The sequence below is a fragment of the Saccostrea cucullata genome, unplaced genomic scaffold (genome assembly GCF_032062105.1).
Source record: "Saccostrea cucullata isolate Sc308-1 unplaced genomic scaffold, CSIRO_AGI_Scuc_v1 ctg408, whole genome shotgun sequence".
NCBI classification, from domain to species: domain Eukaryota; kingdom Metazoa; phylum Mollusca; class Bivalvia; order Ostreida; family Ostreidae; genus Saccostrea; species Saccostrea cuccullata.
The window spans coordinates 260839-287234 of NW_026931331.1; the positions used below are offsets into that span (position 1 = coordinate 260839).

At 31.3% G+C, this 26396-nt stretch overlaps 2 protein-coding genes across 2 annotated transcripts in view; both read left to right on the forward strand.

Moving 5' to 3' along the window:
• Positions 1-5202: 5202 nt before the first annotated feature.
• Positions 5203-14708, forward strand: LOC134232232 (uncharacterized). The gene is made up of 5 exons (XM_062714184.1): positions 5203-5400; positions 6045-6133; positions 12006-12111; positions 12668-12774; positions 14429-14708. The coding sequence occupies exons 1-5, from the start codon at positions 5286-5288 to the stop codon at positions 14594-14596; spliced, it is 585 nt and encodes a 194-aa protein (XP_062570168.1). The 5' UTR covers positions 5203-5285; the 3' UTR covers positions 14597-14708.
• A 1082-nt stretch (positions 14709-15790) lies between these two features.
• The window catches only part of LOC134232217 (uncharacterized), a 48112-nt gene continuing 37506 nt past the window's right edge, over positions 15791-26396 (forward strand). Inside the window, exons 1-3 of the mRNA XM_062714163.1 lie at positions 15791-15802; positions 16774-16807; positions 20974-21053. Coding sequence (XP_062570147.1) covers positions 15791-15802; positions 16774-16807; positions 20974-21053 — 126 coding nt within the window. The remainder of the gene's footprint in view (positions 15803-16773; positions 16808-20973; positions 21054-26396) is intronic.

A 26396-nucleotide genomic window follows, 5' to 3' on the forward strand; every position in this document is an offset into this window, starting at 1 on the left:
ATGAACAGTTTGTCAGCACAACTCCTTTTAAACCACTGCACAGAATTTCGTCAAACTTTGCAGATATTTAGGACATATGCAACGTGTAGATGTGCATATCACCGGGAAATTCCGATTCCTTTATTTTTTTCCAGGGTTTTCAGCACTTTGAGTTTTGGGGGAGTATGGGGTATGTGAGCTTGCTCACTTTTTCTTTCATTTATTAACTCCTGAGCATTTTTAGCTCACCTCAACGAAGTTGGGGGAGCTTATGTAATACCCTCGGCGTCAGCGTCCCAGGTTAAGGTTAAGTTTTTTGGAGCAGTTTTCTTTTTAAGTACTTCTATGTCCTATATTGATTAGACGTGCATGGAAGATGCTTTAAGTGTGTTTCATTGTACCAGTCAAAGTTTCAGATGCTGCAATTTCAGCAAAGGAATGACCAGGTTAATGTTTTTGGAGCAGGTTAACATTTTTGGTGCAGTTTTTGGTGTAGGTCTCATTTCCAAGGAACTATAAGCCCTGTGTTCTCCAAACTTGCATGGATGATACATCTAAGTATGCACACTACCAGGTTTGCTTTGGATGCTGAATCTGACCTACATTTTCCGGTTGAGTGAACAGGTTAAAGTTTTTGGTGCATGTTTCATTTCCAAGTAACTATAAGCCCTATGTTGACCAAACTTGCATGGATGATACATTTAAGGATGCATACTACCAGGCTTGCTTCGGATGCTGAATCTGACCTACATTTTCCAATTGAGTGAACAAGTTAAAGTTTTTGGTGCATGTTTCATTTCCAAGTAACTATAAGCCCTATGTTGACCAAACTTGCATGGATGATACATCTAAGGATGCATACTGCCAGGCTTTCTTCAGATGCTGAATCTGACCTACAATTTCCGATTGAGTGAACAGGTTAAAGTTTTTGGTGCAGGTCTCATTTCTAAGATACTATGAGCCCTATAATGACTTAACTTGCATGGATGATACATCTAAGGATACATACTACCAGGCTTGCTTCAGATACTGAATCTGATCTACATTTTCTGGATGAGTGAACAGGTTAAAGTTTTTGGTGCATGATTCATTTCCAAGTAACTATGAGTTCTTTAATTAACAAACTTGCATGGATGATACATATAAGGATGCATACTACCAGGCTTGCTTTTGATGCTGAATCTGACCTACATTTTGTGGATGAGTGAAAATGTTAGTTTTTGATGCTGGTTTCATTTCCAATTAACTACGAGCCCTATAATGAGCAAACTTGCTTGGACGATACATCTTAGGAAGCACACTAATGGACATGCTTCGGATGCTGAATTCGACATACATTTTTCAGATAATGGACCAGGTAAAAGTTATGGGTGCAGGTCTATTACCAAAAAACTATAAGGCTTATATAACATTGTATAAACCAAACTTGCACAAATGATGCATCAAGGGATGTCAACTCTCAAATTTGCTTCAGACGCTGGATTTTAATGAAGAAGAACTAGTTTGAATTTTTTATATAGGTCTATTTCAAAGTATCAGATCAAAATTGCTTAAATATTTTCATTTTTGGAATGTACACTTTTTGTTTGTTAATTGTGTGACTTTGCCTTACTTAAAGACAACATTCGTTGAGGTGAGCTCTGTAATCTCTGATTACCTATGTTTTAATTTGACAATGGACACGAAGTTCTCTTTAAATATGTATACGATCCTGTCATATGCGCCCAGATTTATGATCCCAGGATGGATTAGGAGGGTCATATATTGAGAAACAAGAGACCCCGAATGTTGCTAAGAAATATAGGGCTTTATCGTCCACTATTTAAGGACAGATCACAATATTTTTCAAGCAGTTTGTAACAATAAATCATATGGAAGTAATGAACAGCACTCAAGCTTAAAAGTCGATCAAACAATATTAAATTGGAGCAGATCAAACACAGACCTCCAAAAACATTTGAGATGATGGGATTAGGTGCCATGGAGGAGTGAGGACCCCCCCGCCGACCTGTCACACCCGCCGCATGATCGATCCTTGCCATGACCGGGAAGTAACGATGAATCCGTCAATAATTTAGTGTTTAAATAATGGCCTAACAATTAGTATGAAAAACGTCAGTCAACATTTGACTCAATGATAAATTGTATTTGCCATGTATGTGACAAGGTCATTGTATCGTTCATAGAACTAACGAAATGATGACTTTTAACGAAACTGTTGATATTCTTGTTTCATCAACTTGTTTGTCAAAAATTTACCTCGTTGAGAATTTTTCATACGTAGAGCATGCTCTTGCGTATCGAATGAATTTGGAGATACCCTAACAAAAAAACACTATAGTTAACTATAGTTAACTATAGTTTACTATAGTTAACTATAGTTTACTATAGTAAATCAAAATGTCAAAAGTTTTCGTCAAAGTTTTTCAAAGTGTCAAAGTTTTCGTCAAAGTTTTTCAAAGTGTCAAAGTTTTCGCCAAAGTTTTTCAAAGTGTCAAAGTTTTCGCCAAAGTTTTTCAAAGTGTCAAAGTATTCGCCAGAGATTTTCAAAGTGTCAAAGTTTTCGCCAAAGTTTTTCAAAGTGTCAAAGTTTTCACCAAAGGTTTTCAAAGTGTCAAAGTTTTCGCCAAAGTTTTTCAAAGTGTCAAAGTTTTCGATAGCTAGAGTTTTTCAAAGTGTCAAAGTTTTCGATAGCTAGAGTTTTTCAAAGTGTCAAAGTTTTCGATAAAGTTTTTCAAAGTGTCCAAGTTTTCGCCAAAGTTTTTCAAAGTATCAAAGTTTTTGATAAAGTTTTTCAAAGTGTCAAAGTTTTCGATAAAGTTTTTCAAGGTATCAAAGTTTCGATAAAGTTTTTCAAGGTATCAAAGTTTTCGATAAAGTTTTTAATTGTGTCAAAGTTTTTGATAATTTTTTTCAAAGGGTCAAAGTATCCAAGTTTTTGTCAAAGTTTATCAAAGTATCAAGGTTTTCAATAAAGTTTTTCAAAGTGTCAAAGTTTTCAATAAAGTTTTTCAATGTGTCAAAGTTTTCGATAAAGTTTTTCAAAGTGTCAAAGTTTTCGATAAAAGTTTTTCAAAGTATAAAAGTTTTCGATAAAGTTTTTTATAGTGTCAAAGTTTTCGATAATTTTTCTCATAGAGTCAAAGTTTTCGATAAACTTTTTCAAAGTGTTAAAGTATCAAAGTTTTCGATAAAGTTTTTCAAATTATCAAGGTTTTCGATAAAGTTTTTCAAAGTTTCAAAGTTTTCGCCAAAGTTTTTCAAAGTGTCAAAGTTTTCACCAAAGTTTTTCAAAGTGTCAAAGTTTTCGTCAAAGTTTTTCAAATTGTCAAATTTTTCGTCAAAGTTTTTCAAAGTGTCAAAGTTATCACTATAGTAAATCAAAGTTTTCAAAGTGTCAAAGTTATAACCATAGTTAACTATAGTAAACTATAGTTAACTATAGTATTTTTTTGTTAGAGTATATACCCTGCATGCAGTTGATAAAGGTATCTTGCTGATTAAGTAAGGGAAGTTGAAGTTGAAGATTGAAAAGTGATTGTTAAATAATTATTAACATCTTTTTTTCAAGTAAAATGTCGAACTATGAAAAAGATGTGTCAGACACAGTGGTATATTTCATTGAAAGTTCACCGGTATGTATTGTATTGACATAAGAACATTTATAAGCATTGGTAATATATGTGTGTTGAAGGCCACAGCAGGTGTTTTTCTTCTTTTCACATATATAATTGTGGACAAAATTTGCTCCATATATATATGAATACAAAAATAGGTCTGCTTATAACAGGTCGCAGTTGGAATCAATGGAGATTCAAATAGAGTACTGGAAGACCTGGTGTCTAAAAACCTCATACATATCAGCAATAAGAAACCCAATTATCTTTTTAATATCAACTTCAGAGTATTTGAATTTCTATTGGACAGTATTCCTGACGATTCTCCACAACTTTAATTTTAGTGAGGAGTAAAGAAAAAGGTTTGTTAGAACATTTACTGGAACCCGTTGTTTTATTTATTTTTTTTTTGTTTGTAAGAATATTTTGAAGTTTTCGAATCCAATAAAGATATGTTAATTCAAATTCTTGTTGGACTAATAGATATTCATTTTAAAGAATTTCCTCCTTAGAATTAGAAAACATTAACGTATATTAAGATTATACGGAGCTATGGGTATAAGTTGCATTACCATGAGTAAAATCTTTTATCTCTAAAATACAATTTAGATAATGAGATTTACAAAAAAAGACAATGATGTTGCATATAAATTAATGTTTTGACATACAACTCAGTGGAGTACATGTAGCTACCATGTTTGCTTGTATGCAAAAGCCCCCCCCCCCCCCCAATAATAATAACTAAGTAAATAAATAAATAAAAAACATTAAACAAAAAAATTGGCGAAATTAAGAATATAAATTCAGTAAATATGATTTATGATAAAATGGATTTATTTCACGCACCTAATGAGGTGACAAAAATCCGTGGTTTGTTATGATGGAAGGTTACCATGCAATGGAATTTTGGGAATTTTAACGACTTTGGACTTGAAAAATGATCAAAACGAATCTCGCTGAATATGCTCTTATTTACCTGCAATTTGCTTCAAGGATAGCGGTTTTTTTTTTAAGAATTAGACACCCAATTTATATAAATATTGATCATGTTGATGTTAATATATGTTCATTATTAATATAAAGAAGAAAGAAAATTTTTATACCGAATATAGTAAGTGGAGTTCTTAAAGTGTAGCACTTTGTATTACATATAAATTTAAATTTGATTTGTTATGGGTATGTAAATGTCTACATACATGTAATTAATATTACACATGAGAAGAGAGAGGACACGTATCGTGGCTTGTTACACCTGTTACACGAGGTTGAATAAATACGACAGGTGTGTATGTGCACGCTATTCGGTCTGAATGATAATCTATAACTTGATTTTATTATGTTACATTTGTAGAAACTAAAATCAAACCTTTCATAAAATAAATGATTTTATCATTACTCACTCTCTTAAACGGGATGTTGTCAATAAAAAATTGAACTTAACTACAGGTTAAAAAAAATAGTGATGTGAAACAAGAAATTACGTTTAGAATTATTAGAATGAATCCAAATGACCATTATGATGCTGTAGTTTAAATGACCTCTCATTTTTCAAATGACATTTGGTCAGTACATACATGTGCATCAGCTGGTGAGGCACATTTATAAAGGATACGTATTCCAATAATATAACTATAAGATTACAAGTATAAACAGGGTTGTACAACTATACGTATTTAGTATAACTGTGCAATGATGTTGAGGGGTATATGTAAACTTTCGGTGATTTCTATTTTGGTGGCTCTAGCATCTGGATGCTCCTACGTCCCTAGAGTGGACCAGCAGGATTACTGCTATGCAGACTACGGTATTTTATATATTTATTTCTACTTTTTATTTATGGCTTTTTTGGCAATTATAGTGTCAATGTTTAATGAAATTAAAAGCAGCGCTAGTATCTATTCACATTATGTCCCTTTTTAAATGATCGATTCTTATCAAAGCCATTAATTATTCAGATGTAAGATTCTCACACTCTTGAAAACTATAATGTTTTTTTTTTTTCCATTTTTTAAATATATTACGTACAACGGTTCAGGGAATATTATACATACACACTGTATATGTCTACAACGTGTACAGAATTTTCGTGTTTTACAACTCTTCGTAAAATAATATATTTTTATTTGAAATTATACTTGATATTAAATTTTATTAATTCTTTGATTGATCATGTATTGTTATATATATCTATTAGGAGACTAGGAGTCAGCCAAACAAACAATAAAATAATTTCATGAGAATGATATTTTTTTTAAATAATGAAAATAAAACTAACAAAAAAAAAATGAATTAAAAGTCGGGGAATTCTTTGCATATTTTAATAGTCTTATTTAATATATTCATAATTCTATGAAATGCAAATTAAAGCGTTTTCCAAAATTAACATCTAACGAAAGAATGATAATGATTAAGCATCTCGTACATGTTTTATTTGTGTTGGTTTCTTAGCTTTTGAGGCCGAAGTTAAAAGCCCAAAAGAGCAGGAGGACAACTCGGGATATTATAAATATGAAATATACATCCATACCGTCTTCAAGGTAATTATCTTGATTTTGCTTAGGCCATCTTTAAAAAAAATTTTTTGGTTGCCCTCTCCTCTCCCAACCGACTAAAATGGCCCGACTCAAAACATTTTTTCAACCAGTAAGAATAAATATATTTTTTTGTTTTGTTTTTATTCCCGAATTTTCCCATTCAGTCAACATATTTATATATATTTTGAAATTTTCAGGGAAAACAATTTTCCAACTACATATTATATATCAACCCAATTTTTTTTACCCTGAGTCTGAAGAGGTCAAGAAATCATTATTTAAGGATGGCCCAATTTCAATAAATATTATTACTCGTACATTTACCTAGTTTATCACTGCACCAACGAGGGGTGATCAGAAGGTTCGTGAACTATATCTATACTTACAAAACCACAACTTAGATTAGAATAAAATTTGGTACACATATAGCAATACACAAGTTCTATAAATAACATGTGCTGAATAAGTTTTTTCCTTATTTGTGACGTCACAATGTGAAAATGACGTCACTGTGTAGATAACTTGTGACGAAAAATAATGGTTGCCTTATTCGTACGCGTTCAACGAACGACTATAAAATTTATGGTATATCTTTGAAATTCCTTTACATTAGCGTATAATATTTCATACACAGTTAATTAAGACAAAAGACTTCCAAGAAATTTAATCAATGATTGGATTAATTGTTATAATGAGGGAAGAGAAATGATTGAAAATGATATTTTGTCTGTTAATTGCCCAGTGAAAGCAAGTTTGAAAAGAGATGTGTTTTAATTAAGTAATTTATTTTATTTCATAAACCTGAAAAGAGATGTGTTTCTAATTAAGTAATTTGTGATGAAAGACCTCAAATTTACAGTTCGAAAATATTGTTCAATTCCTTAACAATAATATAATTATAAAATTCCTAAGATATCGTTTAATTTTGATTTTAAACATATTGGATATGATAAAAAGGAGACACTCATTCTCTATTCAACTTGAATAAACGACTCTCCCGAGACAGAGGATTTGGTTTGGTTGCCATGCTCGTTTTTGGGAAAGGATATTCTTATCCATTCTTTCTTTTGTCGAGATTTGACCATTTCTGACAAATGTACTATTCTTCCTATAGAAATTAACTTCCTTGGAAAGAAATATTAAACTTAGAAAAAATCTTCCAGTTTTTGTATTTTTTTTAGAGTGAGAGAACATGAGAGAGAAAGAAAGAAATCTACATAATTACGAAATAAAAATAAATATCTGTCATTATTTGTCTTAGTCTTCAAGAGAGAGAGAGAGAGAGAGAGAGAGAGAGAGAGAGAGAGAGAGAGAGAGAGAGAGAGAGAGAGAGAGAATGGAAAATAGATCGTTAAAATGAAAAAAATATAATTTTATGTACCTATTCTATGCATAAAATTTGATGAAAGTTCATTTTTATAACTAGGATCAAATTATATGATCGAATATCTTTATTCATTCTTGCATCTAACGTATCTTAATTATCAAGTATACTCCACAATGGTGTATAATGTTTTATTTTACTTAACTCTAAAAGTTATTTTACTCCCTGCTAAAAATTATGACACACTCGTGGTGAAACAAAACATATTTAAAAAGTTTTTTCCCCGACTGTATATACGTATTGACGTTTTCGTTTCATGTTTCTGTTAGAAGTTACAATTAATTGATGCATGTGATACAATTCGGCATGTTTATTATTTTAAATGTTGCCAAAACTCACACCCATGTTTTAAAAAGTATTTTTAAATTAGTATAAATAAGTAAGCAAAGATGTTAGCAAACTGTCCATTGCAATATCTCGTTCAATTCTTAAACATCGGGAAAATAATACAGGAAAAATATTTAACTGTTACAATTTGCAAGTTAATCTTATAAAACAATTTTTTTCAATATAAACCTCTAAATTGTTTCAAATTGTCTTTAACAAACGCTGATCCAACAAACGACATAACCCTCCTTGTTTACCTTGTTTAGTAGTTTGTATATATTGGAGCTATGCCCGTAGCAATGGTTAAAAAAAGGGGGGGGGGCAAGTTCCCCAAATTTTACCTTGACCGCCTATATCACCTGAAACGCGCATGAGCAGAACGGTGGCAGATGTGCATAATCAGTAAAATCAACACTAAAATTAAATTCTTTTTTTTTATGAAAGTTAATCAAGTAGTTCGCAAACTTTTCGATCACCCCTCGTACTTGAACAAGACTTAGTGCTTTCCACTTTGGGTAAAAATATTGCTCACTTGTCCGTTATTTTATAATACTGTTGATCCGCTTACAGCAGCTGTTTTGGTGTTTTAAAAACGTTTGCCTGCACGTGTGGCATTTCATTTTATTATGTATCAGTTATCAAAATCAATTATTCAACATGATTTGATGGGACTTTGGAATGTGGTAGCGTTTGTTGAATTGCAAAAAAAGATATATAATTCAAATTTATGATCTCTGCGTTGTGTCTCGTTTTTAAGTTGCAAAGATAAATTTACCGTAGAACCTATGTCGTATGACATCATTTCTAGTTAATGAGTTTAGCCTGTGCTCGATCCATTATGAAGTCAAAATTAATGTAATGTTACTTTTTTCGTACTTTACAGCTTCAAAAAAAATTGTAGAAAATGAAGCATTTTAAAATTCATGGAATTTAATTTAAAATCTAAAATAATCTTAATACATATATTCAATTATTTTTTTTTTTGTTTTTGTTATAAAGCTTAATGAAAATACATTTCTTAAATTAGAGAAAAATATAGGCACTTTCATTTACTAGATCTTGAATTGTAAACATGTAAGTGGACAAATTCAAGACTATCTCGTGTAATGATATTACAATTAATGTAATACCCGGTATACAATGTACAACTTATTGTGATAATGTGGATGGTATGCAACTTTTTTCGAAGGAATGCAAAAGTCCTAAGAAATCTTCAGTTGCCAACTGAAAAGTGTAATATCTTGACGAAATAAAGCTAAGTCAGAGTTCTATTGTAGGTAATGTGCAAATTTTGTGATGTCTATCATGAAATGGTGTGCATTCATTTTCATAATTATTTATTAATTATTCAAATATATATTTAAGGGTTGGTGTTTGAATACAATTTTTCTATCAAAAATGATCTTTTTAAATAAAACAGAAGAATTTTTGATAAATGTTAGCATTTTTAATCGGAGAGTAACTCCAACAGTCATTTAATAATTAAATCCTGTGTAAGTGCAAAAAGGTAAAAAATTCTAGCATCGGTAAATAACCTATCTCTTATTAGTTTGAAGTGAAGGGTTTATATTTTAATATTTTTTATAATAATTTGGGTATATTCTTTATCATATTGAAGATTGAAAACATTCTGACAAAGACTCCTTAAAATCAAAAATATTTAAAATTGTAGGGTTGAAAATTAACTAAAAACAATGTTCATTTGTCTATTTTTATTTTAAATGTTGACATATCTTTTATGTCAATTGAACAAAAAAATCAATCTGTTTTTGTGAAATATTGCTAAATACTGTGCGGTTAATAAAGTCTATAAACGACGATGTTTGAAGAAGTGTTTTTGTAATTTTCATAATTATTTTCTTCAAGACAAGTTTGCCTAAAAATAACCGAAGATGTGTAGACGCAGTATGTAATTACCATTCCAAATTTCACAGGCTGCTCTTCATATAATAACAAGGAAACATTTGTGCTTTTAACTGATTCATAAGCAAGTACTAATTTATCATTTTGAAAAGTTTGAAAATCTTGTGACAAAGGCTTTTCCGACATAGGTTCTTCTTTAATATATTGTGACATCTACGGAAGCCCAATAGTGCAAACCAAAAATATATAAAGAAAAACGAAATTAATATATAAAGAAAAACGAAATTATTAAATAAAGAAAAACGAAATTAATATATAAAGAAAAACGAAATTATTAAGTAAAGAAAAACGAAATTAATATATAAAGAAAAACGAAATTATTAAGTAAAGAAAAACGAAATTAATATATAAAGAAAAAGGAAATTATTAAATAAAGAAAAACGAAATTATTAAAAAAAGAAAAACGAAATTATTATATAAAGAAAAACGAAATTATTAAAAAAGAAAAACGAAATTATTAAATAAAAAGGAGAGTGAGGGAGAAGGAGAAAATATCAACTGAAACAAATACTTCAATCTAATGTTTGAAGTAAATTGTCAATAATTGTTTAACGGTATACGTAATTTGTTAATGTGTGGCATTATGCATAGAGGATCATGAGGGTGGCTGTTTCTGCTTGATGAAAATTAATGACATCCAATTCAAAAGAGCACTTGAATCGCAAAAGGTCAAGACCTTGCGTATCGTATTACTGGATTCCCACGAACTTAACCTAGCGTCCGATCTGTGTACCCATAAATCTTAGATTGTTTAAACTATAAAAAGAAAAATGATTTGATTACTTTGTGGGATTTGTTATTTACAAGAGTGTGCATTGTTTGTTCACAAATATCACCGACTTATAAATACACAAATTGAGAGTTTGTCATTTAAAATATATGAGAACAAGAACTATAGTACCACTGACTTATAAATAGTACAGATTGAGAGTTTGACATTTATAATATGTGAGAACAAGTACTAGTAGCCAGTACATCACCTCTAATTATGCGTTGATAAGACCAAGGAATCAACTGAAGGTGATTTGCTTTACTTTTAATATAGTAAGCAATCATTAAAATCTACTTCTTGTAACCTCTTTGACTTGTTTTACTTTTTGCACCTGTTCTCTTTAAACAATTTTTTATAATGTCAAACAAACCCAAGTCCGATCGATAACGTATTATTTTACAGCATTTTCTAACGAATGTATTGTGCGATAGTTGAATAATGGATAAGGGAATTTCCTTAATGTTAAAAATTCAACAATTACGAGTTGTAAACAACGGAATCTTAACGTTCATGTTTTCTTAAATAGTTGTGCAATTAGATATCAAAGGTTAAATTCTCCCCATTCATGTATTGTAATGGATATGTTTTCGATGTAGGAAAAGGTGAATGTAAAGGCAAACATCTCGCTCGTTTATTGTCGAAACAAAATCAGGTCCATCAGACGCGGTGCACTAATGATTTATGGGTTCAGACCCTTACCGTGCACCTCTATAAATTCCGTATTTTAGTTTCAGTTTTTCTACTTTTAATAATATTGTTTTTCTTTATATATTAATTTCGTTTTTCTTTATATATTAATTTTGTTTTTCTTTATATATTAATTTCGTTTTTCTTTATTTAATAATTTCGTTTTTCTGTATATATTGATTTCGTTTTCTTTATTTAATAATTTCGTTTTTCTTTATATATTAATTTCGTTTTCCTTTATTTAATAATTTCGTTTGCCATTATATAATAATTTCGTTTTTCTTTATTTAATAATTTCGTTTCCCATTATATAATAATTTCGTTTTTCTTTATTTAATAATTTCGTTTTTCTCTATATATTAATTTCGTTTTCCTTTATTTAATAATTTCGTTTTTCTTTATATATTAATTTCGTTTTTCTTTATTTAATAATTTCGTTTTTCTTTATATATTAATTTTGTTTTTCTTTATTTAATAATTCACCGCCAGTAAGCCCCGCCCCTTGTATATTCCAATACAGTTATGGTATTGTGGATCGCATTGTTGTCACTATTGGGCTTCCGTAGACATTACCAATTTTAGCATTTAATTTTCAAAATTGTATTTGTGGTGTGGTAAGACCCATGAATTAATGTCCACATTGAAATGTAGAAAATCAATATCACAACACTTTTTCAACCCCGAAATAAAATCCCCACGAGAGCATACTTTTCCCTGAAACACGAAAATTATACTCAGCGACAATACGTGATATTACAGTACCTTTTTAAACCTAAAAATAGGGAGAGATCAAGGAGAAATTAGCCACGGACACAATCTACGGTGATGGCCCTTTCCATTCCTGTGGACCCCAGATATTAAACGTCGGCACTACCTACCTAATATATGGTAAGACATCTTTCATGATGTTTTTAATTTAAGATCTAGATAGAATTGATTACCCCAATCTTTTTTAAAAAAAGTGTTTATTTGCTCTCTCGAGACTCAGAATAAACAACTTGGTGGGTAAGTGGAACATGTAGGAGGGATATATTTTTTTATTATTCAGAAACACTGCGAATATGGTGATAAAATAATTATTATGGGGACCAAAAAACTTCGAAATGAATTGAAAAAATAAATAAATCTGTGATACCTTTGTTTAAAAAAAACATCAAAGTTGTATTTCGGAATAAAAAAAAGTTTTTGAAAGATATTAATAGTTTCATTTAAGGGACTTTCTCAAAATGTGAAAAAAACAGAGCATCTAAAACAAGACGATTACATTTTTATTTTATTTAACTCCTTGCAATTGTATGATTTGTGTATATTTAAACAAGCCCTGCGTGTATACACAAAATTTGAAATGGTCGGTGAATGAACCAAAAATCTTTTTGTAATGTATAAAGGTGTTTTTCATGTACATGTATTTGCATTTATGACTCGTGTCGTGTTTATCTTCTAGCAAAAGAAAGAGATGGCAAGGTAAAAGTTGTTACTTACAAAGCAATCGATGATGTCAGTGATGACGACATCGAACGGATGACGACAAAGTACGACTGTAGTTGTCAGGTAAGCTCTGTTCCTTATTTATATATCTTGTCATTTGTCAAATGACAAATACTAAGTAATTTGAGAATATGTGTTTATTATACTTAATGAATACTAATGAATATAAAATACACCCCTTTGTCTTAAATTATAAACAAGAAGTGTTTCTGAGACACTGATGCTCCCGTATGGCAAATCAAACATGTTGATTCGCAAAATAAGGCCTCATCACAAAAATGCAGAGGTGAAAAAAAACACCACCACCTGTTCAAAGGTTATGGCAAAGGTTTATGGGAAAGAGTTATGACAAACATTTTATGAAGGGTTACTCTGGGGTCATAGTCAAAGGTTTAAGATTGTTGGTTTCTAGCTGAAGAAAGGCATTGTCAGAAATATTATATATGGGATGTATGAAAGCCCTAGCCCCAATCGTTCAAAAGTTATTGCAAAGGTTAACATTTTTTAAATATAGGCCAAATTCTAAGGTCAAAATCAAGACTTTTTGCGCACTATGTGGGAGAATTTCTTCCCTGTCCAACTTCCAACTAAATCATCTACAGTTTTAACTTTTTAACCTCTAGTTTCAGACACATTCTTAAACCAATTTGTATATTTTATACTCCTCCCAACCCTTTATAGTCGCCTCTATAAGGAGTAAACTGGCTTGAGTTGAATTGTCTGAGGGATTGCAGAAAATTCTAATTCAAGCAAATTTATCACTTGTAGAGATGTCTATAAGGGGTCGGAGGTGGATAAAATACACAGATGTATTTAAAAATGTTTCTAGAATCATGGAGAGAAAGGTTAATAATTTACCAATGTTGGAAAGTGGAGAAATTCGTCCAAACAGTGCGTAAAAAATCTTGCGCCATAAATTGCACATTTTTTGCATTACGGGATCTGTAACGTTATGGTCAAATACTAATATATAAAACCATAACGCTACAGATCTGCAGCTACCTTGACGTTTGACTGTTTCGTAAAATTTTTATTAGCCATAACTTTGGAATTGCTGGGGCTACGAATATGTTATCCTTGTGACAAAACCAAGAACTTTATTGTCCCTTTGACTTTGACCTACTCTTAAAAAAAGCTTAAACCTTAGCCATATTTTCTTAAACGGTAGGGGCTGGAGCTTTCATATTTCAAATCTATTATCCTTATGACAATACCCTCTATTGGATACCAATAACTTTGACATTGAAATATGAATTTGACACTCTTTTAAAAAAATAACCTTTGTCATATCTTGCGAACGGTTAGGACTAGGGTTTTCATATTTCACATTGGTAATCTTTATTAAAAGACCTCTAGATACCAGCCACTTTGAACTTGACTTTGGGTCTGATCTACTTCTGAAAAGCCATAACCTTGGTCATAACATTTGCAAGGTTAGAGCATATGTAATCCATGATCCAAAACCCTCCTTTAGATATCAACAACTTACACCCCTTGACCTTGGCGTCTGACCTGCTTTAACAAAAATAAAACTTTAACCCTGGCCATAACCTTTGAACAAGTTGTAATAGGGCCTTTTCACAAGGGTCTTTTTTGCGAGAAGACCTTACTTATAGTACCAACATATTATATTAGCATTACGAAAGTTTAACCCTAGTGGGGGCATCAATATTTCACAAACATATTTTTTCTTATTTATAACTTCGATATGTTGCAGATAAAATTCAATTACGACAAGATAAGAGGAATTCCAAATGCTCCGGAACTCCCAAAGGCCACCGAAAACGAGTGTAATGTCCCGGATGAGTGGTGTTCTAGGAATGCTTTCTGTCAAAGAAATGACGAGGGCAGATGTACATGGGGTGAACTAGGATCCTGTAACTGAGCTAATTAAGCAGTTAATTTCAATGTGATTAACCGTAGAGAATTCGACGAAAGAATATAGTAGTGTTAAGAAAAGAGAAAGAAATGAAAATTAATAAAAACAATTTTTGGCATTTTTCTTTTATAAGATTTAAACCATCAAGGTTTCTTTATTTACAGCATGAAAAGTCCTCTCCCTTGTATTATTTGATTTTTTAATTGAAATATAAATAAAAATAATTACGAATTACTTTTCTGAGTTAAGGTTAATTTAACTTGTGTACATTTTGCATTGTTGTCTGAGCAGTTTTAAATAAGTAAATGACAGATTGATACATCAGAAAGAGAAAATCTGCATTATATAAATATAAATCCAGCATCTCATTTTGCAGATCGTTTTTACTTTTCTTCATGGGTATCAAAGGAATTCAACCAATTTTGCAATATTTTGTGACAGAGCCTCAGAATTAGTATGCGTTTTCGCAGAGAGGTGCAATATCTGCATGTTTTATTGAATCAGTTTCTCAAGTCTGCGTGTCAATTTGGTTTTGTGTCTGTCTATAGTATTTTTTTACGGCTGTAAAGTCCCCACGAAGAAAAGACTGTCAAAACAGGCAAGTAAACTTGAATGTGTCAGAAGATTTTCACAGGTAGTGCAATAACGACGCATCTCTATAGACAATACTGCATTTCCATATCGTATGGTTCTTTCATGCCAGTATCGAACCTGTATGTTTCAGATCGCCAAGAGCAAAATCTGAAGCAAGAATGCCTTGTTCTTGTTTGTTTTGATCCGATTGGAGGTCGATACAACATTGAACTTAAGAGTACTGTGCTTTGTATATAAAAACAGGTCGTGAACGCTGTGTTGTCAGAATCTATTTATAACAATATTCTTGAAATATATTAATTACGAATTTAGTCTTAAAACGTTTAAATAATAGCACTTTTATAAATCAATAATGAAACATATTTTAATTTTGATTCGCTTGACTTCACCAAACCATTCAAATACAACATGACTTGACTTGACTTATGACTTAACCCTAACAAATATACTATAATACTACATGTATAGTTAACTAAAGTTTACTATAGTTAACTATAGTAAATGAAAGTTCCAAGGTTTTCACTATGGACAATCAAAGTTCCAAAGTTTTCACCATAGTAAATGAAAGTTCCAAAGTTTTTAACCATTTTAAATGAAAGTTCCAACATGTTCATTATGGTAAATCAAAGTTCCAAAGTTAATCAGTTTTACAACTTATGTATTTTTATTACTTTCATATTATCGGGGTATTTAGTAGGTTTTAGGGGATCAATATGTTGGTTTGGCCTAGTTTATTACTAAACATTTTGATTTAAAAATGCATAGTACGTGTAGTTAATTCAAATGCAATATAAACATACATAAAATGAAAAAAAAACAAACATGTTAACTGAAGTTGATGAAGTAGATTTTTTCTTTTAAATGACGCAAATGTTATTGTATAGCAATTTTTTTCACTAGATAAATGAAACAAACATTACAACTTGGAATTAATTTGATTTAAATAAATTTTGCTTATTTATCGGTGCAAGAGACAACATTTACATAAATATTATAAATATAGGGAATATAAACCACAATTACATAACTTCCAAAATTTTTTTACCCTAGTTAAACAAAGTTCCATATTTTTCATTCCAAAGTTTCCACTATAATAAATCAAAGTTACAAAGTTTCCACTATAATAAATCAAAGTTTCAAAGTTTTCACTTTGGTAAATCAAAGTTCCATTTTTTTCCTCACTATTTTAGTAAATCAAAGTTCGAAAGTTTTCATTTCAGTAAATCAAAGTTCAGAAGTTTTCACTATAGTAAAGTTTTTAAATCGGTTAACTATAGCTACCTATAATATTTTTGTTAGGGAAGCTTAAGAAGCTTCATGATCCTGAAGCCAACAATCAAAGAAATTACTGACCACTATGATGCATAAATAAAAATGACCTCTCATTTTTCAAATGACATTTAGATTTGGTCAGTACATAAATATAAGTATCAGCTGGCGGTGCTTAACTGTATAGGGGATCACAACCCTGTGACTCTCTCAGTAAACAGGATATAGTACCAGGTAAAATTTTCAGTGATGCTGGGTGGTAGAATTATAGTGGTTTCTCTACCCGTGGCTCTGGCCTGTGGATGTACATACATTCCTAGACGGATCAGCAAGATTATTGCTATGCAGATTTCGGTATTTATTTTTAATTCCTTTTATAGGAATTATTTTCTCTCCACTATAATGTTAACCTGTAATTTAAAAAATATCGAAATCTCTGAAAGTATTTTCATTTAAAAAAAAAAAAATTATTCCCTATTCGCATTGATGACATAATTCAAACTTATAGTTAAGATTCATCATAGACGAAAAGCCATCCCGGTGAGGGCGCTGCAATCACAAGGAGATCGCGATTGTGACGTCAAAAGTCACCAGTCTCTTCGTTTTAGGTCTAATTCATACACTCTTTAAAACTAGCAATATAAAACCTACATTATTCATAGCAACTAATATAAAACCAAACTCCTATATTTTATTAAACTAAAGGATATGTAACCAAATTACTACATTATTTAAAACAAGCGACATCAAAAACTTTTTTTTTCTTCACTTTTTAGAACTCCTGATAAGAAGCACTGTTACAACGCACTCTGAAAAATTACGCACTTTGAAAAATTTTTTCAAAGTGCGTTAAAATTTGGGACCAAGCTAACGCACTTTGAAAAAAATATTTTTTTTTTCAAAGTGCGTTAATATTGACCATATCAACGCACTTTGAAAAAAATGTAAAGATTGATCAATATTCCTTCAAATAATCGGTATGATAAATAACAGATCCAGGATTGATAACTTTTTTATGATAAAGTCACTGTAGGACCTGAGATATTGACGTTTTAAATACGAGGGCCGTTCAAAAATTACGCGGACTGTGCTATTATTTACTCTTACAGACGTCATATAGTTATAAAAATTCACAGAAATATGTATCTTAAAGATTCCAATAAATTTTTGGCAAAATTTCTGTATTTTAAAAAAATTCTACGAAAATTATCGGTATGTTTATATCGTTGATGGAGAGGTACGGCGCACGACAAAGAAATTGAAGCAAAAGCATGCGGATTCAAAAATTTAACTCATTGATTTTCTAAAATTCGCGATATTTTTCAACAATTTTCTCAAATGTACCTTTAAATTGTTCTATTATTATGTATTTAGATTTCGGACGTAATATTTGAAGTACTAACAGAAATATAGTTATTTTTCTCTGATGCGATTCCCGTGAAAACGACTGTGAAAATGACGTCTCCTGAATTGACGGCGCACCACACTTTTGTTAAAATATGTGTAATGCTCGAGATATCGGCAACATAGATCCAAAATATGCATAATAAAACATGTAGTAAACTAGGCTACTCGTGACATTCGCCCACAAATAGCAAATTGAAATTTTAGACAGTTAGACCTCTGTAAAAAGGCTATACGGGAGGACGGGAAGAAGATTATAGACGAAAAGTTAACTTTATCCGGACTGTAAAGAACGTGATTGAGAGTCACCAATATCACACTATATCTCATAAGTAGTTTTTGGTTTTAAAACAAAAAAAAAAAGAATATTCTTTACTTGTTTAATAGATTTTAAGCTTGACAAGAAATGGTGTTTTGATGTTGAGTAGATAGGGTAACTCAAACTATACAGGTACTCAAGGGAAAATGTTGAGAAAATGAAAGCTCAATCACATATTTTTTTATAATGCTTGTGACGTCAAAGATTGCTGCGCCGTGACTTAATGGTATGTCCTGAAAAATCACTCAAAATTAATACCAATTTACAACATTTTGATATGAAATTTTGAAGACCATATAAGTAAAGATTCTTTTATATTATTTGTGAAATTTTGCCCGATTATGTCGTCAAATATCTCTTCTGTGCAACAAGTCCGCGTAATTTTTGAACGGCCCTCGTATTTAAGGTTTTGATAAAATAAAGGGGAAATTAAAGCGTCTTGAAAAAAAAGTGACGATTGTTTAAGTTCATTAATTCGTCCCCCCCTTTTTTTTTAAATTCTAGTCTTTGATAAGTAGATGTAAAGATGTACATGTATAGGGGGCACGAAAATGAAAATTCTTTCTCTCTCATACGTTTTACTGTACTTAAAAATTTCTAGTTTTCATCTGATTTAATTAACTCATTTATTATTGAAAGTTTTCAACGTCATACCAGTTAGGTAAATACATAATTATATGAATGCTTTGAGTATAGCATAGACATCGAGACTGGGCGAAGGGCCAGGGGAGGGGATGGGGGGCTAAGCCCCACTTATTTTGGAAAGATATATACATGTACATCGTAAAAGCATTGAAAATGCAGCGTACCCTGCAGGGTCCCCTCCCCCGTTTGTTACCGACACCTATGTATTGGAAAGATAAAGATTTGGACTGAGGGATCTTATACCTGTCTTCTCCTCTTTTCGACCGGAGTAAATCAATTCCTTTTTTAGGTAAGGGTAAAGGTTAGTTTTTTGAAAGATAAATAACAAATAAAATCTTTCCATGACTAAAAGTTGATTTTTTTTTCAAAGTGCGTTAAGTGTCTCCATGGTAAAATATAGTGATGTAAACTCTTAAAGTAATTTTTTCAAAGTGCGTTGCCACAAAGCACGTTTTAAATTTCTACACTTTTTAAAACTAACGTCACGAAGAAAGATTTCTACTCACTTTAAAATCAGCGATATCGAGCACAATTTCTAGTTCTTTAGAACTAACAATGTCAAGTAATTTCGCTACATTCCTTAAATCTAACGTCATCAAGAAAGATTTCTATACTCTTTAAAACTAGTAATATCGGTCACAATTTATAGTTCTTTCAAATTAGTTAACGATATCAAGCACGATTTCTACATTCTTTAAACTCAACGATATCAAGATGGATTTCTATTGAACCCGATTTATTAACAGCTTATCATTAAAAGAATATGATGCTTTTTTGTTGTTAGTTCGAAAGTCAACGTGAGCGGGTTATAAATGTAATTTTGTTCTGCAATAACTTTAATTCTCGTACTTATAAACAAATAAAAATATTTTATTCATCAAATTTATATCTGTACGAAGTAATCTTTTAAATATGTTTACTAAGAATGGAATAGCGTATTTTTGATATGTATGCCATTGCAGTCCTCTTCCGGCAATTGTAATCTGGTTTTCAGAAAAAAAAATGAAAATGGCATTTATGAATTTTGTCAAAAAATCATTGAAACGGGACAGACTATAACTCATCAAGGTATGCCCTCATACCAAAATATATTTCTGCAAGCATTTAGATAAGAAATGCAGAAAACATACCAAAATTAGCTCAATATCTGCAATGGTTTGAACATATTTTATTGTTAAGATGTTATAACAAAAGGATTGGACACAAAAATGAACGTCCTCTTCTTAATAACAATTAATTACACAAAGTATTGTTCAAAAATTAATTTACACTGGAACCAAAGGTCATTAAGATTATTTAACATAGGTAATGCATGTACAGAATTTAAATTTATGTAGTATGTACAAACGAATCAAAATACTTCAAAAACGACCAGATCTCTTGATAAACAATTGCACATTCAAAAATAAACTTTCATTTTCAGAAATACTGATCGTATTATCTCCCCATAACAGAACATGAGTGTCTACAATACTTAAGTTAATCATTCTAAAAATAGCATTATGGAGTATCGTATTTGCACAAGAGAAAAAGAAATGATATGCGTCTTCTATTTTTCCACAAGTACATAATGGACTGTTAATAATATTACACCTAAATAAGTCTTTATTTAGAACACAATTGTGTCTTAATCTAGTATGAATTACACTCCAGTAACGATCACTAAAAGTAAAAAAGGACGGGGTAGGTGTTCTATGAGAGTTTACACAGTTTTTGAAGGAACCTATAGTAGTAGATTCTCTTGTTTCAAGAGACAAAGAGTTCCACTCCCTTATTGCCATTGGAACAAATGATGATATATATATATATTTAATCTACACTTCGGGATGCAATAATTTTGTGACTGTCTTGTTACGTAATTTGATTCTTGTGATCGAATATTTGGAAATATTTCTCTCAGATACTCGGGTACCATGTTATAATATATTTTATACATAGTTGTTCTAACTTTGGACAATATCTGCAATCATTTATTAAAAAAAAAAACAAAAAAAAAAAAAACCGCGGAAATCTCAATGGGACAGAGGATGACAAATATGTCAGAGGCACAGCGGACAGACGGACGGACAACTCAGCCTCCTCAGTTAGCTAAGGATTATGAAGTTCATGCATTTTGTTATACACGTATAATTTTAGTTTCTTCTATTCTTAGCATTTGAGGCTGAAGTGAAAAGCAAAGATTACACTGTTGGATATTATAAATACGAGATATATATCCATACCGTCTACAAGGTAGGGGTTTATGGGTCTAACTTATTTTTGATACATTGTTTACTTTTTTACAACAACACGTTTTATAAGTTTTTTGCCCGGAAGATATCTAATTCCTTGATTTCGTAATTTTGTGATACAATCAATCTAATTCAAGCAGCTGTTTTATCTCCTTTTTTATAAACATGGATATATAATAAACTTGAGTTAAGAAAACAAATTTTGAGCTAACTGAACATGTACGACGTATACTAAATATCATTTGTATGTAGTGATTTTAACGGATTTTTTGTTTTATTGATATGCATACAAAAAAAATCCATTTCTTGTTCGTTTCTTTGTAAAAGTTTAGTTTTGCATTAAAGGAGGATATGGAGATAACGAACAGTATTCAATATCAAAGTCCATAAAACAATACAAAATAGAAGCAGAGCAAACACGGACCTCCGAAACATCAGAGGTGGGATCAAGTGCCATGGAGAAGTGAGCATCCCCTGCTGACCGGTCACACCCGCCGTTTGCTCCTTGTCATGATCGTGAAATAACGGAAAAATCCGTCGTCAATTCAGTGTATAAATAAGGGACTAACAATTGGTATGAAAACCGTCAGTCAGTATTTGACTCAATGATAAATTGTATTTGCTGACAAGGTCATTGTATCGACCATAAAACTTACGAAATGATGACTTTAAACGAGACTGCTGATAAGTTTTTTAATCCCTGCACTTTTTGTAATAAATTTGGTCACACGCTGCTGAAAAATACCTTGTTGCAACATGGCAGGCGTGGATCAAGGATCTTTATGTTAAGCTCAAATCGGGGTGGGTGGGTTCCATCCTTGTTAAAAAGTGATATATTTGTCAAGCACAGATAAAAAGCAAATTTTTTTCTTTATACTTTTTGACTTTCTTTCTAAGCAAGGAGCATGTGTTCTACGGGGTCCAAACTGTACTACGCATATTTAATAACTCCTTAATTACCTGCTTGTGAGTGGGGGGTTCTAGATCTGCATACGCAAGATATTCCGAGGCAATATTAACATACAAGATCACGTGGTGTGACAATGACACTTGCACGTGGTTGGCCGCCTTGAATTGTGTTCCATTTCTCATATCTAGTCTCTCTTTTGAACTACCTAGAGTAAAAATATAACTTCATTTTTGTTACCTAAAAACAGCGGGATATAAAGGAGAAATTACCCACGGACACAATCTACGGTGAAGGTCCATTTTTTCTCTTGTGGACCCCAGATATTAAATGTCACCACCATCTACCTCATTTACGGTGAATTAAGTTCTCATGAATCAGTTTTTATTTCAACATTTAAAGAAAAATGTTATGTCATAATGTTACTCAAGGAATGAAGCGTATTTTAATCTAAATGTTAAATACGATATATCTTAAACCTATGTCACACGAGATTACATAACATGGAAATATTTTCGCTTTGTACACTGTTAAGTATCACACTGGTTAAAACAAGCTTCATTACTTTTAATTTAATTCAGTGTACACAATTAGACTTGCAATTTTTCCTACCAAACATAGCTTCAAATTGCGCATACGAGGGACGTTCAATAAATAATGTCATTAGCTCGATGACATACAGCATAGTAGTTATATGACATAAAGCTGGACTTTTTCTCATTATTGAATCTTTAATGAATTGATAACAGTTTGTGTGACCACTTTTCATCACATTATTTCATCGTGGGTAGCTGGAAAACAAGGGCTATTCGAGACACTGCATTAAAAATGAATGGTCAAGAATCAGTAAACTAGAGTCAAATTAAACGCTTCATTAAAGCAGCTGTAAAACTTGTTAATATCCCAAATATATATTAACTGGAATATGTGAAATTTACAGCAACCAATGTCTGTTTTATAGACAAGTGAATATGTAGACTTCAATAAAAAAAATTATATAATGGGCATCAAAAATGGGTACCGTCCTTGGCAACAATGTCTTACAACAACCGATGTAAATTTGCGAAATTTCAACAAATTATCAATGATCATCTTTTATTAACTTTAGGACACATAGCAATATTGATAAAAATCATTTTGGGGATAGTTCATACTGTTTTAAAGAAACATCTTATAGTAAAAAAGTTTAATACTCAAAGGTCACCCTTTATTTTGAAAAATGAGTGAAAACGACAGCATGTAGGAATATCCAAACAATTATTTTGAAAAATCAGAAATTGTACTTATCCACGTTTGTATGAAATTCTAACAGACAATGAAACTTGAATCCATTTTGCTTTAAGCCCTCAAAACAAAATTACAATAAGATGCACTGGACAAAATTGCAAAGGCCTAAGAAGAACAAAGAATTGCAATAGCATAAAACAGTTTTATATGCTATTTTCTTAAATATTAGCGGTCTTGTTGTTCAAATTCATATTCGGGGAGGAAGTTCAATTTCTGGAGGAGTCTAGAAAACAATTTTTTTGCAACAAAATTGAAAGGTTTATGAGAGGAAGGAAACAGAATGAGGAATTCACTACATTAAATGTCTTCATGACGGCGTCCAAACCCACAGGCCATGAAGAGTAAAGGATTTTGGGGGATAAACAGAAAGTTAATGTTTTGTCACACCAGCAAAATTTGCCAGATCTTTCCACCTTTGACTTGTTTCATTTCCTAAACTTAGAAAAACATCTATCAGAGAGAAAAAAACAAATACAGCAAATCAAAGGATCTGCCATATTCCAGTATGCGAAGGGTCATACTCAAAAATGTGTTCGAAAAACAATTAGAAATTGAATGAAAATATCACGGATATATGCGTTTTAATTGAAAGAGAATATTTTACTAAAATCATTAAGACAAAGTCGTAGAAAAACGTTTTTTGTTTCTTTCCGAGCCCCAATGACAATATTTATTGAATGTCCCTCGCATTTTAAATGTAACCTCAACTGGAGTAAAACGTTTTTGATGTACCTCATTGTGACGTAGGCAATGTTACTGTAAATGTATCTTATTTAGCGTGTACGATATTTGTCGGAAATTTGATTTTTGAATTGCTTAGATTTCATTTAGCGCATCATTTTCTTATTTATGTGTATACATGTATGTGCAAGCCATTTAGCGTTGTGCTCGATTCAGCGGTTGCAGCGTTCAACCAAAGCCGCTAACAAGAATACAAAATCAAATGTAATACGTTTACGGTATAAGATATAACTTAATGTTTTATTCCATCGAATGACGTGTTACAACTAAAATTAAATTGTATAATCTTGTAACGCTTACTTCATCAATATCATTCTATTGTCATACAAATTACATAACCGGCTTTCGCGGGCCAGGTATTGTTTTTCTTTAACAACCGTGATATTAACTTCCATACTAATAAATAGAGAAAGTATTGTATTGTTTAAAACCTGATCACTTTATATATATCTAATACCATTTTGACTGTTTCTTTTAGCCAAAGAAAGAGATGGCCGTGTAAAAATTGAAAACTACAAACCCATGGATGGCGTTAGCGATGACCACATCAAACGAATGGCGACAAAGTATGGCTGCAGTTGTGAAGTAAGTTTGGATCCTCCTCATATATATAATCCTTAAAATTATTGATTCGATGATGTCAGCGATGACGACATCAAATGAATGACGACAAATTATGACTGTACTTGTAAAGTAAGTTTTAATCCGCGTCATATATAAAATTCTCAAAATGTACCTTATAGAATACAGTAGAATTTTGATATCTCGTACACCAATATCTTGAATTCAACAGATATGTTGAAGTACCAGGCATTTATTTTTTGTGGTTTAAGTGTTTTTGATAATGTTTGACCGTATCCGGGTTTTTTTTTTTTTTGGTTTTTTTTTTGTTTTTAAATGATTTTTCACAGCGCAATCCGAAAACTTTTGCTCTACATTGTCTAATGACCGGATAGATGTCTTTTTCTCATAAGCAAAAATAATAACCGCATATTTTTTTCAGTTTACATAATAGTTTAGGAAGCTTTGAATGCAGCTCAAAGAAATGTTCCAAATCTGAGAAAACTACTGGTATAGTGATTCCAGTTCATTAAAAATTCATAATCTTTATTAAGTTCTTTCCAATAGAAATATGACGGGTGTCCTTTACATGTATTTAAAATGATTATATGTAAACTAATGTGGAAATGTTAGTCAAAAAGTAACGTCAATTAGATTTCTAACGTCGTTTTATATAGCGTCATTTTAACGCTACTGAAGTTGACCCCAACACCGTGTACATTAATATAATTATATTTACCTCTTAAAGGGAGATTTTTTTTCTCACAAAGGAAGAAAAAATTGTTTCGTTATTGTTTGGAATACCAGCTACCTCAACAAGAGATCTGACATACAGAGCTTTAGACTTGACATTTTAACAGGAGTACTTGTACTACTCAGAGTCACTATAACTAGTTTCTGAAATCCTGACAAGGCTTGTGACTTATTTTCAATACTGATCGAGGTCAAATCAAATATCTTCCTTATTTAATCACAATCTTCTTCACACTAAAAATGATCTGATTGTTTCGTTAACAGCTACCTCAACAGTAAACAAGAGATCTGACATACAGAGCTTTAGACTTGACATTTTAACAGGAGTGCTTCTAATGGAAATGCGTACTTAAGTCATTTTCAAGAAGACTTAGCATCGTTACGGGAAACGAAAGGAGATTTTATTTTTTGAAATATTGCTGCACTACTTAAGATGAACAGAAGAAAACCCTTAAAACTCCATGATATTGCCAAATTTTTTGTTAAACATGCAACTTTTGATTTCCTGTTAAGCAGACTTGACTTTTGGTTACGGTATGAAAATCGTTCAACCGTTAAATTACCGATATTTACCAAATTGAAGATATCCATAATTTTAAGATTCAAAACTTAGTACTTTACATAATTATTTCCCCCTAAAGAGGTGCCTTGCGTTTTTTTTTTTTTTTGGGGGGGGGTATAATATAATAGTATAGTATAATAACTAGTTTCTGAAGTACAGATAAAGCTTGTGACGTATATCAATGCTGATCAAGGTCAACTCAAGTATCTCCCTTACTTAATCACAATCTTCTTCACATTTATTCTGATTTATAACAAATAAACATTTTTTTTTTACTTTTTTAAAGTTTTAAATTCATGTGTTTTATAAATAATTTTCCTTCTCTCATTATTTGCAGATAAGATTTAGTTACGCCCAGTTAAGAGGAGGTCCGGATACTCCGAAACTCCCGGAGGACAATGAAAACGAACGTAATGTCCCGGATGAATGGTGTTATAGACATGGTTTTTGTCAAAGAAATGATGAGGGCCGATGTACATAGGGAAAACTAGGATCCTGTAACTAAAATGAATTGAAATAAACCTGTATTTTTC